The sequence below is a fragment of the Acanthopagrus latus genome, chromosome 21 (assembly GCF_904848185.1).
Source record: "Acanthopagrus latus isolate v.2019 chromosome 21, fAcaLat1.1, whole genome shotgun sequence".
Classification (NCBI taxonomy): Eukaryota; Metazoa; Chordata; class Actinopteri; order Spariformes; family Sparidae; genus Acanthopagrus; species Acanthopagrus latus.
In genome coordinates, this window is record NC_051059.1 from 20,489,257 (window position 1) to 20,503,309 (window position 14,053).

Below are 14,053 nucleotides of genomic sequence, written 5' to 3' on the forward strand. Positions count from 1 at the left end.
GCTGCAAGCTGACGTAGGCTCTGCGTTGTGTCCGTTTCTTCCCAATGGATCCGTAGAGGGGAAAAAAACCCTAAACAACTATTGGCTGTTGAGAGGAGGGGGGGGGGGTCCGACATCTGTGCATCCAGCGGCGGCTCGCGCAGCCCCTCGTGTCGCCTTTGAACCGCCGGCTCCGCATTACCTCACCGGTGGCCGGCCTGCCACTTCTCCCCCCTCCTCCTCCTCCTCCTCCTCCTCCACCACCACCTGCAGTTTAACTTTGGCGTGCATGCTCTCTCTCCTTCTCCCCCCCTCCTCTCCCCCCTCTTACGTCCGCTGCTGGTAAAGACGCGGAGGCAGGTGGAGGGTGTGTGTGTGTGTGTGTGTGCGTGTGTGTGTGTGTGTGTGTGTGTGTGTGTGTGAGGGGGGGGGGTGGGTGGTGGTGGACAATTAAGAGCACATTGTAACGTCCTTGCGTTGCCTGCCGTGGCGGAAGAGGAGTGCGCCGTGAACGCGAACGACCGTCGGTGGACGAGAAAAAGGAGGATAGACAGAGATAGAGAGGGAGAGAGAGAAAGAGAGAGAGAGGGCTAGAGGAAGAGAGAGAGAGAGAGAGGGAGAGAAAAAGGGAGAGAGAGAGCGAGAGAGAGATAGAGAGGGGGGGAATCACTCAAGATGCCTCGTTTTAGCGTAATTTGTCCTGCAGACTGTGCCCTTCCGGCGTTTTGAGGGCTGCTGCGAGCCTGTAGAGAGAGAGAGAGGCTGGCTGGCTGGCTGGGGGCTACCGCTATGCTGCCTGACCCTGCTGTGTTGTGATAGCGCTGTCCGATTGTTTGGATTGAGGAGGGCTCCCATCAACCCAAATCAATGAGGATTCTGAGGCCATTCCTTCAGAAAGGAGCGCATATGCTGCAGTGTTTCTGTGGACAACGATCGAAGTCGACCACTATCACCAACGGTGAGAGACTAAACATAGCACCATAGCTCTATGGCTACCTTTTGGCTTTGCATGCTTTCTCTCTTGAGTGATGGAGGTGGTGGTGGTGGTGGTAGGGGGGGAGGCAAAGAAGGGAAAAAAAAGAGGGGGGAGATATAAGAGAGAGAAAGAAGGGGGGAGGGTGAGTGGTTTCATTGGCCACTCGAGTGTGCGAGTAACATCTTCCGAGTCTGCAGTGGAGAGAAGCCTCTCCTTGCGTGCATCTGTCCCGGGTTGCGTGTGCAGCGGGTACCGCCGCTTCCTGCTGCCCGCTGCCGGCAGTCAGCATCCAGCCAAGAGAGAGAGAGAGAGGCGGGGGGGTGGGCTCCGGTTACTTCAGCCCCAGAACCTCAGCTGCATTTTGCAGACGAGCGCGTTCCAGCAGTGCTGCATCCGAAGCGGGCCAAGAAAAAAAAAATGAAATAAATAAATAAATAATGAAAACCCAGGACAATGCAGAGATCAAGTCATTAAACTTCAGGGGCCTGGAGAGGCAGCGTTGTGTCAGGGCCCCAAACAAAGCAGCACCGCGGCTCAGCACCGCGGACAGCGCCATAGCAGATGTACTCAGATGGGAGGGGGGGGCAACTTTTCATGTTTGAGCATGTGTGTGATCAGTGAGCACACACACACACACTGATCACACAAGTGTCTCTACTCTTAGTTTGGTAATTGCAGTTTGATATCATGTGATAAGTCCTGGCACCCTGCAACTTCTCCTTATTCTGTTGGCCTTGTCAGAGACCCCCTGGAAGTCCCCCAAACTCCACTCAGCTCCAAGCTGCTTTAAAGGGGCACCATGTAGTGTTGGAGTCAATGGCACAAACTCAGAAATATTTGTTTTTGAGCCGTTCTCAGAGATAAAACAAGGTCCTAAGAACACTGTTGGAAGCCAGAAAGGTGGCAGGGTCCGCCACATATAAACAAAGTAAAACAGTATGAAGCTGCGTTTTCTTTTACGGTCAGTTTGTTTATTGAGTCATGAAAACAAAGAGGGTTTGTTTATTTGGTTTGTTCAGGCATAAAACATTTCTCTCTCTCTCTCTCTTGCTACATTATGCCCCTTTAATGCAAAACCAGGCGCATGATCAGGCTCTACTTTGTGTCCACTGTATCTCGTGCTGCATCTACTGCCGTGAAGTCACAATGACAACCAGCACTCAGCAGTCTTTGGCAAGCAGCCTAAGAAGCCTGCCATGTCCTCTAGTCATGTCTCAGCAATTCGCTGCATTGCTGCTGTTGCTCACTCCTAACATACCTCCAAAGTCATTAAAAAAACATCCCTCAGTGTTTCCAAGCGAGACAAAATGCTGTTTTTTTTGTTTTTATTTTGTTTTTGTGTTACTGAGGGAGACAAATGCAACACCTTCCTCCCCCCTCGCTCCTCGCCTCGTCCCCGTCACTTGCAGGATCTCCGGTATAGTTTGAGCTATGGTGCCGGCTCTCAAATTCAGGGCAGACAATTAGAAACTCCATTAAGCACAGTTGATTCCTCTGAGGTGGTTGGACCAAAAGCAGCACGCACACTGGGATCTGTAGCACTCGGATATAAACGCGCCACCAGGTTCCCTTCATCCTGCAAGTCTCCGCTCACTGTTAGAGGAACCTTTTGACCTCAATCAGAACCCTCTTTGAGTCAGCTCACAGGTGTTGACACACATGCGAGCGCAGCGTCGGATGATGCACAGCTGTTTGGGATGAAGGTGTGATGTGTGGGGGGTTTTCGTTTGAAGTGTTGTTGCATATTTTACAACTTGTGAGCTCATTTACAAGTTGAACCCTCTCCTGCAAGAACTCCAAAAAGAAGGAGTTCCACTGCTCATCAAAGCTGTAACTTCATGATGATAATGCTTTTTTTTCTGGGATTTTAAGCGGACACACTTGAACTCCACTTGAACTTGAACTCTATCACATGTGAGCAGCCACACATCATTGATTCTGTGATTGAGGGTCACACACACACACACACACACACAGACGCATGCGCTTCACTTTCCAGTTACAAGGGGCCAAAACCTCAGCTGGTAATCCTCCTGCATTGTTTCAGGGCTCTGGGGGGGATGTTGGCCCGCACAGGATCATGTAAAGCATAGAGTTTTTTTTTTTTTTTTTTGCTCTGTAGGATCACGGCAGGATGCCAGAATCACCACTCTGGGATTTTCTACAAAAGATCCTTCTGAGTAGGCTTAAATGTTTGCACCTGCGGTCCCTGTGGGGCGTCCAAAGCTTGCACCTGGCTTTTCCCGAGTTAAAGTATTTTGTGACCGTCTAACCTTTATAACATTTGGTTTTGCTTTTGGGGGAAAGCTGTCATCAGTCAGGTCGTGATGTCTGTGTAGACTGACAGGGTGGCATTTGTATTCTCGTCAAGCATGGTTTGTTTTAAATGTCTGACTTGATCAGTGTTAGTTGTCTTCATTACAGCTGGTTGTCATCTATCTGCTCGTGTTTTGTCTGGTTTTTGTGACTTGTTTTTTTCCTACAACAGAAAGATTGGTCGCTGAAACTTTGCTTTCCCTTTTGTTCTTTTCTTCATCCATACAACTCGGGCTTTGTGCAGTGTATGACCCCGACTGAAATCAGACAACAGGCTGTGATCTGTGCTGGCGTAGTGTCCATGTGAGGACGAGCGTCGTGAGCCACAGCATCGCAGCTCTTCCTCACGCGTCTCTCTCCTCCTCCTCGTCCTCCTGCAGACTTTGACAGGACGGGTTTTCTCAGACGTTACAACACCACGGAAAACTAGTTCCAGCTATTGTGAGTCAACAAATCTGTGAGGTAGCTCAAGGACACTTTAGAGGGATGAAGTTCAGGGAATGGAAACAGCCACTAGTCTCTCTTTTCTGTGTGTGAACACCTGGGGTTTGCTATTTGTCCACCAGGGGGCAGCAGGTACAAAGAAATGACTCCTGACTCAGTTCTTCCTGTAGTGCTGGTGGCACCTGAAGGAGGCCACAGGGATGTTGAGGGCTTTGGTTTTATTTCTTTCTGCTGTTCAGACATGCTTCACTTGATTTGGTTCATGCTTTGACTTGTGAAATCCAAGATCTGGCTCTGACTGATAAATATACACATGAAAAATGCAGTTGTGGTCTGACACATGAATCACACTGAGGACCAAAACACATCTCAAATGCTGACGTCAGCCTGTTTCTGCTTGTGTGTCCAGAGTCAAATCATTTTTTATTTTTTTCCTAATTGAGGAGTCTCATGATTGAAATGTGTTGCCTGCAGTGCATTTCACATCAACTGTGCTCTTTTTTTCTGTATATCGCTCATGGACGTTATCTCTGCTGGAAATGGAGTGAACATCAATTGTCTCCGGCAGAGGGAGGACGCCGAGCAGATCCTCATTAGGGAATACTTTATCTTTTTTTTTTTTTCTCCCTGACAAAGATATATGTGCTACGTCTCCGCACCGCAAGGCCCTCCCATTTCTGAGAAAAGCTCACAAACCACTGGCTGATGGGTATTTTTTTTTTCTCCTTCTCCTTCTTCCAAGAAACGTATATCACATCTGCTGCATATCCTGCTGGAATGATGAATGCTGTACTGGAGTTGTTATTGATATTTCTTTATGCTGCGGTGACATATTCGTGTGTGCAGCTCGCAGGCAGCTTGATGGGAATACAAAGCTGGATTAAGGGGCTTTGACTCAGGGGCAATCTTTCAGTTCCTAACTTTTATTTTGCTCTGTCTGTCTTGTCTTGTCTGTCTGTCTGTCTTGTCTGTCCCCATCCACCTCTTTCTCTGTTCCTCTCTCTCTCTCTCTCTCTCTCTCTCTCTCACTCACACACACACACACACACACACACACACACGGTAGAAACACACAGTGGGCTAACTTACACTTACATCCATTATATCCAAACCTTACGTAAGATGTGGGGAGACAGACAGTGGCAGTAAAAAAAAAAAAAAAAAAAAATCCCCCCCCTCCGTCTGTCTCCGGGCTCCGTTTGGAGAAGGGGATGTCAAACCAGGTCCTGAAAAAAAAAAGAAGTCTTTAAATGTTTCATGCTGTTTCATCACGGGGAAGAGAGAGGTTTTGCTGTGCTGCCGAAGACTCACGTGTCCTTCCTCCGCACTGTGTGTGTGATGGTGTGTGTGTGCTCCCCAGTCCATGCAATAGAAACACATGAAAAACCCCAGAGGCAAACGCTGGCAGACACGCATTCTGCAGGAAGACACATTCAGGGACTTTGATTTGATTTGTTCTGATAACCTCTTCTTCACGATGAGTTTACAGTCACCCCCTGATTTTTACATATCGAAAGAGGGATATTTAAAATGAAAGCCAGGGGTCAGAAACTCAGATGCATAATCTGACAGCAACGAAAAAAATTACCCAGTCTAAATCAAACTTTTTTTTTTTTCCATTATTCACATCAGTAAAAAATCTCAATATATGTGTATATATATATATATATATATGTAAATGTAAAATATCAACTAAACCCACGTTAGAAGTGATCCAGTGATAAAGTAGTCTGGTGCCTTCATGGGAGGTTTATGGGTCTTCATAGCTGTTGTTGCAAAATGTGCTGAGTGTCCTCCAGTGGCCCTTCTCCCCAAAAGTCTTTGGTTTCTGCAGCTGCATTGCACTCACATCTGTCCCCAGATGTGGTAGGCACAGAAGTCCTCTTTCTCTCCTGCAGAGGGTTAAAGGGCAGTTTTCTGTGCTGTGGTGTTACAGTATTTCCCCCCATGGATTGTTATGAGGACCATTGTGCTGCTTGTTGAGGACGTTATTTGTAATGTTTTGGTGTGTCGTGGGGTTCGTCCATTTTATTTTCCATAAGCCCTAAATCGCATTTATCCGTGCGTTGTGCACCATTGGTGTTTTGGTCGTGCGGGAACCTGTTGCAGGTAATCCCTTTAGCCAGATTTAATATGTTCTTTATGGCATGTGTGGAGACGGTGAAATAAAATGGGCGCTTACGTCCCTTAAGTATAAGCTTGGGAGAGGATGAGGATGCTGTTTAGTATCAGCCAAAGCTGATTAAGATGAATCTTTTTCATGCACACTGGGAGAGTTGACTGTCCCAGACTTTGCCAACAGTGAGATCACCACATCCCTTCAGACAGACACATTAGCCCAAGGGACTAGATAAAAACCCAGCCAGCATTCATCCCCTGTTCCCTTTACACATTTCATATTCACACCTTTTTCCTCCTGGAGATCGTCCGTCTTTCCCTACACACAGCCCCTCCGAGAATTCCTAATACGAACCTCAATCACGTATGATTGCGTTAAAAGAGTTGAAGAGGAAGAGAGGGGGTGAGAGAGAGAGAGGGAGAGAGAGAGAGAGAGAGAGAGAGAGAGAGAGAGAGAGAGAGAGAGAGAGAGAGAGAGAGAGAGAGAGAGAGAGAGAGAGAGAGAGAGAGAGAGAGAGAGAGAGAGAGAGAGAGAGAGAGAGAGAGAGAGAGAGAGAAGGCTATGGACCGCGACCGTCCACTCTCGCTGTCGGCGGTGTAACGCACCGACAGGACGCGCTTGGAGACGACGCTCGGGCTACTTTATTATTTGTGCGCTACAACAGAAAGCACTCCGGACGCGCGTCCTCCTCAAACTAATTGTTGCTTTTTTTTCCCCAAGACGAAGATTCTCCTCCCTGCAGCCTGAAAATTATCTCTGCAGCATCCTTGCAGAGTAGCCTCTCTTGTGCTGCCGATTCCTCTTTTTTCTCTCTCTCTCTCTCTCTCGGTGCCATCGACAGAACCGGAGAGAATCCTGCACACGCACACACACACACACACGCATACATACACGCATGCACGCACGCACACGCAGCCTCCTGGAGCAGCAGCAGCATTCAGCGGACGGTCTCATTCATCGATGTGCATGGAGTAAATAAGTTCCTCTCTCCAACCTGGATTCAGGTTGAGGCGATTGGTCTGAAAAAAAGAGAAGGCAGCCAGAGGATCAGGAAGGAGGCTGACGAGGCAGATGAGGATTACGAAGTCGTGCCCGTCAGACGCGCCGCTGTTCACCTGGAATACCTGAACGCTCTCCCATGCCACGCAGCTGCATCAACTCATCAAGACTGTTGCATGTATCCGCGGCTGATGTGTCGGCCCCTGTGGCCTAGCCCGTAGATTTATGTCTTCTATCAAGATCGGCTGCTATTGATTCGAAGCCCCCCGAGTGCCATCACAAACTCGCAGCCACCGGTCCGTCCGTCCGTCCGTGCTCCGCCGGAGGATGCTGCCCGCCGCGCAGTGATGCCCGGGACCCGGGAGGATTTTTGTCTCATCAGGATGACATTTGGTTGAATAAAAACCTCCGCGCGTGCGTGCGTGTGCGTGTGTGTTCGTGTGTTAGTGTGTGTGGACCACGAAACACACAATCAACTCTCGTTTTTTTTTTTTGTTTTTTTTTTTTAAATCTCCTTTTTCTTCTTCTTTTTTTTTTTGCGCCAAGAAAAAAGCTGCACCAACACCCGACCTCTGCCGAACTAGACTCTCGGTTTTTTTTATACAGACTCGGTTCGGGGAGATGGCCGCGATCGCCAGCTCCCTGATCCGGCAGAAACGCCAGGCGAGGGAGTCCAACAGCGACCGGGTCTCGACTTCGAAGCGTCGTCCCAGCCCCAGCAAAGACCCCCGCTCTCTGTGCGAGAGGCATTTCTTGGGGGTCTTCAGCAAAGTCCGCTTCTGCAGCGGCAAGAAAAGACCCGTTCGGCGGCGACCAGGTCAGTGCTGTAGATTTTTTTTTTTTTTTTTTTTAATCTCTCTCTCTCTCCTCACTGATGTGTGTTATGTGTGCGTAATGGAAGCGGTTCTCCCCCTAAACCCCCCCCCGCCGGTACACCACCGCTCCCACCACCCCCACCCCGCCCCTCTTTGGAGCAGCAGAGGCATTATACTGCAGTCAAGGGCTCCAATCTGACTGAACCGGAGGAGTAGGTAGATTTTTCTCCGCGGTGCGTAACAGAAAGAGAAAACATAAAAAATAAAAATCCACCTGTTCCATTAGATCCCTCTTGTTGTCTGTCGATCAACCCCCTCCTCCTCCCCCACCCCCCTAACAAGAGCAGACCTGGATGTATGGGGAAATGATCTATATGCTGTGACGTTACACCCCCCCAAACCTTTTATAGTTATTGTGATACAGCTCTCTGATCAGAATAATCAATAACCCCTCTGACATAACTCGCATCCCACTAGAAAGACTTGAGTTGGGTTTTTCTCTCATGCACAACATTTATCTCGATTTTGCACACTTAATTTTTTCACCTCCCCTCCTCCTCCTCCTCCTCCTCCTCCTCCTCCTCCTCCTCCAACCACACACACATAATTTGAATACACTCAAATAACCAAAAAAAAAGAAAAGAAAAAAAGGACAGCTTTGAATCGCCTAATTCAATATTTCTGCAGATTGGGGGGTACAGAGGGGAGATGAGTTGCACTGCAGTGCACCAAGGCTCTTTTGAGATTAAATGTTTTAATGGTAAATGTTTATTGCAGAGAGAGAGAGAGAGAGAGAGAGAGAGAGAGAGAGAGAGAGAGAGAGAGAGAGAGAGGAGCTTTACTGCAGTGAAGGGAGGTATAGCTTTGGGTGATTAAGAGCTACTCCGGCTGTATTGATAGACACGGGCTCCAATGCCTAACAGCGCCACACTCCATGATGCGTCCTCCCCGGGGGGGTCTGTGCACAGATCCAGGGGGGTGCAAGTCACCTCAGAATCCAGATAGAGCTGTCGTGCGACGGGTGACAGTCGGGTCCTCTCAGGCAGGCTGATGAGGGACGAGGCAGGGACGGACAGACATGAATTTTTTAAGGCAGAGGAGGGAGGACAATGAAGAGAGACAGACAGCCAGCCAACAGCCAGACTGAATCCCCCCGCTGACGCACAGACAGACAAACAATCTGGGAAAGAAAAAAAGCAGACAGACAGACAGACAGACAGACAGTAAGTCAGCCAGGTCTCCAGTTGGGCAGGTAGGTAACTCCTCTCACCAGACAGACAGATGCTGCATCTCCTCTAATTGATGATCCTTATATTTCATGCCATCATATATATATATATATATTCATATATATATTTGCATATAAACAGCCGATACGCTGGAGGATTTATGAATTCTGCCTGTTTAAAAAGAAACTTGTTGTTTTTCCTTCTATCCTCCCCCCCCTCCGCCCCCAACTTCGTAAAGACGCACCCTCGAAACCTCCACAGGTGTCCCATAAGGGCTGCAGGCTAGGTCAGTAGCTCAGCCTCCATCCGTGTGTTGCTGTGTTTTTCTTCTTCTTCCTCTTCTTCTTCTTCTTCTCTTCGTCTTCACCCCATCTCGCGCCCATGTTTTCGACTCCCCCTTCTCGCCAGGGAGGGGGGAGGAAAGGGAAGGGGGGGTGGGCACAGAGCGGGAGGGGAGGGAGATACAGGGGGCGGGGGGCTTCAACACCTGTCTGACAGCCGACGACCCTCTCCCTTGCTGATTTCCTTACTTCTCCTTCCTCTCTCTTCTCTCACCCCCTCCTTCTGTGTGGCTTCTCTTGGGTTCTTTAAGCTTAATTTTGTACCTTGCTGTTGTTTTTGTTGACTTTTTATTTATTCTGTTTCCTCCTTGAAGCTGAAGCTCTCCTGTAGCCGGTTTGTTTGTTGCTCCTCTGTCTCTCCTCCTCCTCCTCCTCCTCTTCCTTCTCCTTCATTTTCGTTTTTTGATTTTTTTTTTTCTCCCTGCCTCATTCTCGTTGTCAGTCAATGTCGGATCAGTCTCTCTTAACTCCTCGCTCCGTGTTTTCTGTGTCTGTAAATATGTGTCAAGTAACTCCTTGTGTAAGTGTCAGTAGAGGCTCTTGACTGCATAGTGGTGTGTACATATGGATATGGTGTGTCCGATCAGAGCAGGTGACCATTTTCGCCATTTCACAGTCATGACGCCATTTGTCGACGTACCCTAAATGTTTTTTGTCTTTTTTCTGTATTGGTATGAAGTAAATTTATGACTTTTTTTTTTTTAATCGCCCTAAAACACACACACACACACACACACACACACACACACACACACACACACACACACAGGATGATCTGCTTGTAGCCACCGACAAGATATGTTTCACACGCATACACATGTTGTACACACACACAGGGAACACACACGCCGAACACGACACTCCACTAAATGATTGGAACTGATGAGCCGTCAGCGACTGCTCGGGGCCCATGTTGATGCCTTAATTTATGGACGCGTAGTTATCACATGTGATTTACCGATGTGTACACTCCCATGTGCTTTCCACACACACTCTCTCGCACACACACACACACCTTCTCCTCCTCACCCTGTCAGTGATGGATGATGAGGGGGGCCCTGTCCCACGAATTGATGGCCCCCTTCCACCCCAGTGGGTAGGTGAGTTGGGGGGGACGGATGGCCAGGGGATGATGTACAGTTGAGGGGAAGTCGCTCCAGCTGGGGAGGGTCACCGCTCAGTTTAGTCTCTCTGTGGGCTCTCTTGCCGCCTCTACAATGTAAACAGAGCTTTGTAATTATTCCAGTGATCAGCCTTCGAGTAAATACTGAACATCTGCTGTTACTGTCGAACACAGATCTGGCTAAAAAACTTGGATATTTTCTTTTACCTCTCCTGATAACAAGTTTGAAAATGTTTCCTTCTGACAAATCATTTTGGGGTGATCTACGTGTCCTGGGTGGACCACACCGGGACCTCCGAGTCTCGTCATGACCTTGGAGGACAGTCAGGCTCACACTCGTGTTCCTTCACTCCGATCACGTACATCGAGCTCTGCAAAGCAGGCATTTTTTTTTCTCCCCACCTCCTGAATGTTTATTCAGTGGCATTAAAACGAGAGCGAGCGCCAATTCAATTGTGACAAAATGCATAATTTGTTTTCTTTTGTGAGAATCAAGAGAGAGAGAGAGAGGGAGCGAACAAAGGATTAGTAAGATCCGGCATCTGAGTCGCTTGTTTGATTCCAACGGAGCTTGTCTCAAAAATCTCAGCTCATCACCGAGAAGTAGTGTTTCATTATTCGCAGTGAACATAAAGGAAGGCAGGACTGGATTAGTGACACATAGATGCGCTCTGAAGAATGACTGTCAGACGTCTCAAAACGCGCAGCCCAAATCTTGTCCATGTCGTCCACTCTGGCCACCTCTTGAACACAAAATCAAAGACAGACTTTGGAGACTGCTTGAACTTTGCCCCCCCTTCTCAGACAAACACAGTTTCATACACATCTACTTTTCTTCCCTGCCATTGCCCGAGGCTTTCTTTGCCCCCGAGCTTAATCCTTCGTTTTCCCACCTGCTCCCTTTTTTTTCCGAGGTGTCGAGCACTCCGAGCAGCACTCTGGCCGGGCGCCAGATGTCACAGCCCCGAAAAAGTTGGAGGTCGGTTTCAAAACTCTTGAAACTTTAGGTCAGCTTCCCTTTGAGGTCAAGAAAAAAAAAAAAAAAGGATTGGGATCCTCTGGAGGTGAACCTGTTGCCTGCAAAAAAGGGAATCTTATTGATCCCCCCCAAAAATGTATAGTTGCTTCATACCAAATAAAGAAACTGTTGGCATGTCGATGTGTATTATAGAGTGGTTTTTATAAGGGTTTTTCCAAATTATGCACAAAGCAGCCTTTTTTCTGTGCTAAGACGCAGTTAGACGTTATGAGAAAGTAACAGCATTCTCATTGATTTTCTGTCATGGTGTTGCCTTCCAGTCAAGCAGCTATTTCCCCTATTTTGGGGATTATGTGGCGCAACAGATGAGTCATTACAAACTGTCTGTCACAGTCGTATTGATATCCAACAGCTGGACTGAAGTGTTCTAGTGCTGTAAGTTTTTTTTTCTTCTTGTAAGCAGACGACTGCGGAGGCTGGATTGTGCCACAGGAACAGTGAGGCATTTTGTTCTAATATTCATAGTATTTTAATTTAGTTTTTAATTGCTATTTTTAGAGATCAGATTGTGAGTTATGAATTAATTTGGTGTCTGAATTCTGCAAGTAGGGCTGTGTGACAAGAGTAAAAACCCAGATACTGATATAGGGAATTCATTTTTACAATATACGTGTTCTGTAAATTCAGTGACCACACACACCATTTCTTCCTACATTCTGGATTATATACTTTTTTCACTCATATTTGATTATCTCTGTCTTTTTATTAAGAACCTTTCAATAAAAAGTATCAAGAGCTAAATAGAAAAAAGAGGTACAAGCTCCTTTTTTTGTCTTGGCTGTTAAGAATTTCACCTTCTAGTGTCCCGTTCTCCCTCTTCTGTGTTTCCTTCATGCAGATTACCTGCCTGTATCCACGTGAAAGAGCACAAAGCATTGCCTGAATTATGAAAGCTACAACATGTGTGAATTGTTTGGGTGGACATGGATAAACTTCTTTCTGACGTCTCCTGGGCAGGATCTAGGCGTAGCCATGCATTTGGCCTTTTTGCCATTAGAGGACCAGACAGAGGAGAAAAGAAGTTTCTTCTTTAAATGATATTTAAGATAAATTTTAAAATACAAAAACAATATCTTAAACCGTACAAGAATATCTTCATTGGGTCTGAATACCCCCCACCACCACCACCACCACCATCATATCACACAGCCCTATTTGCAGTTAAAAACTGTTTTTCAATGCTTCAAAATATCTGACAGGAAAAACAAAAATGTACAGGATGAAAAGTCTCTCATTGCTCGCCTGGTACTCTCCGTCTTCCACAGTCGCCTTGATTGATGAAGCACCGTACATTTTATGTTTGTGAAACATTTGTTCGTAAGACATTCCTGCATTTTTAAAATCAAGCTTGATAAGAACAGCTGTGAGTGTGCAGACACGTAGCTGAAGGCTGAGGCATCCACTCTTTTGGTGTGTTGCTGTCACAGTTGTGAGAATGCTGCTCTGACATATTCTTGGTGGGGATGGGGCTGTGGTTTGGTCCATGGTTTGTGTGTACGTGTGTGTGTGTGTGTGCGTTGGTGGTGTGCGTGTGTGTGCGTTTCAGAGCCGCAGCTGAAAGGCATCGTGACACGACTGTTCAGCCAGCAGGGCTTCTACCTGCAGATGCAGCCGGATGGAACCATCGACGGCAGCAAGGACGAGAACAGCGACAACAGTGAGTGGAACATTATGGAAGCTACAGCTTCCAGCATAAAACATTTAATGGCAGTGAGTCACTTGGTTATATAATATATTACCACATTTTATATGCTGTGCTTAATCATTTTCAGTTCTTATATAACTGATGCCAGCCTAAAGCTCTCCGAAATTAGTTTAAAATGCCCTCGTTGAATTGGATTATCACTACAAAAAACCTACAATGCTAAAGGGAACTATTCACCGAATTCCACAAGGCAGAATGGCCTCTTTTCTCATGGTTATGCAATAGTATGCTTGAGATATAACTGTGGGACATAAATGTGTCAAAAGCTCCTCCGATGGTTTATGAATTCCTACCCGGTCTTCTCAAAAGCATACCTTTCACGGTAAGTAAATACAATATTTATGGAGCGCCTCAATTTGCAATATCCCTGCTCTGGTCTCCCTGAGTAAAGCACTTCTAGTGTGTACACTACATGATTGTAAGTGTCACATTGTTTTTATTGATTCAGCTCTGGAGCGCGTGTGATTATTGCAGCAGAAATTCTTTCCTGGAAAAAAAACAAAAAAAAAAAAACACGCTCCTTGTCATGGAGATCCTTCATTGAGCCGCTTCTTTGCAATATTTCACCACCAATCGAATTTCCATAGTGGACTACCAGTGGATAAATAGTCTCCTGGGTATACTCCCCCTAAAGCTACCACACCCCTTCCCCTCTCACAGGAACTGATCTCACAGGGGGGGATCATCAAGAGTCTGTGGAGACTCTTTGATATTAAAACATATAGGCCTTTGTAACAGTTTCCTATGGGAAGTGAAGGATCAAAGAAGAGATATATGTCAGCTGAGAATGGTCGCCAAAGCGATAATGACGACACTCCCAGTCTGGCGCGAGGCCAGACAGGAAACCAATCATGACCTTTCTTCTCTAAAACATCCTGCCAATCTTGAAGAAAGCCCGAGCCAAAGCTGCTGGACCGTAGCAGTCATGCGGTGAAAAGAACGGTCTCTCCCTGTCACCAGTCGTTTTA

General features: G+C 47.0%; 1 protein-coding gene across 4 annotated transcripts in view; it reads left to right on the plus strand.

The window, feature by feature from the left end:
* The first annotated feature begins 458 nt into the window (after nt 1-458).
* fgf12a (fibroblast growth factor 12a) overlaps nt 459-14,053 on the plus strand; it is a 31,739-nt gene continuing 18,144 nt past the window's right edge. The window contains exons 1-3 of one of the 4 annotated variants that reach the window (XM_037083973.1): nt 460-937; nt 9,116-9,163; nt 12,927-13,037. In XM_037083973.1, coding sequence (XP_036939868.1) covers nt 847-937; nt 9,116-9,163; nt 12,927-13,037 — 250 coding nt within the window. In that variant the 5' untranslated portion in view covers nt 460-846. Of the gene's footprint in view, nt 938-6,459; nt 7,651-9,115; nt 9,164-12,926; nt 13,038-14,053 lie in introns of those variants that run through there. The other 3 variants (XM_037083971.1, XM_037083974.1, XM_037083972.1) reach the window with 3 other exon arrangements.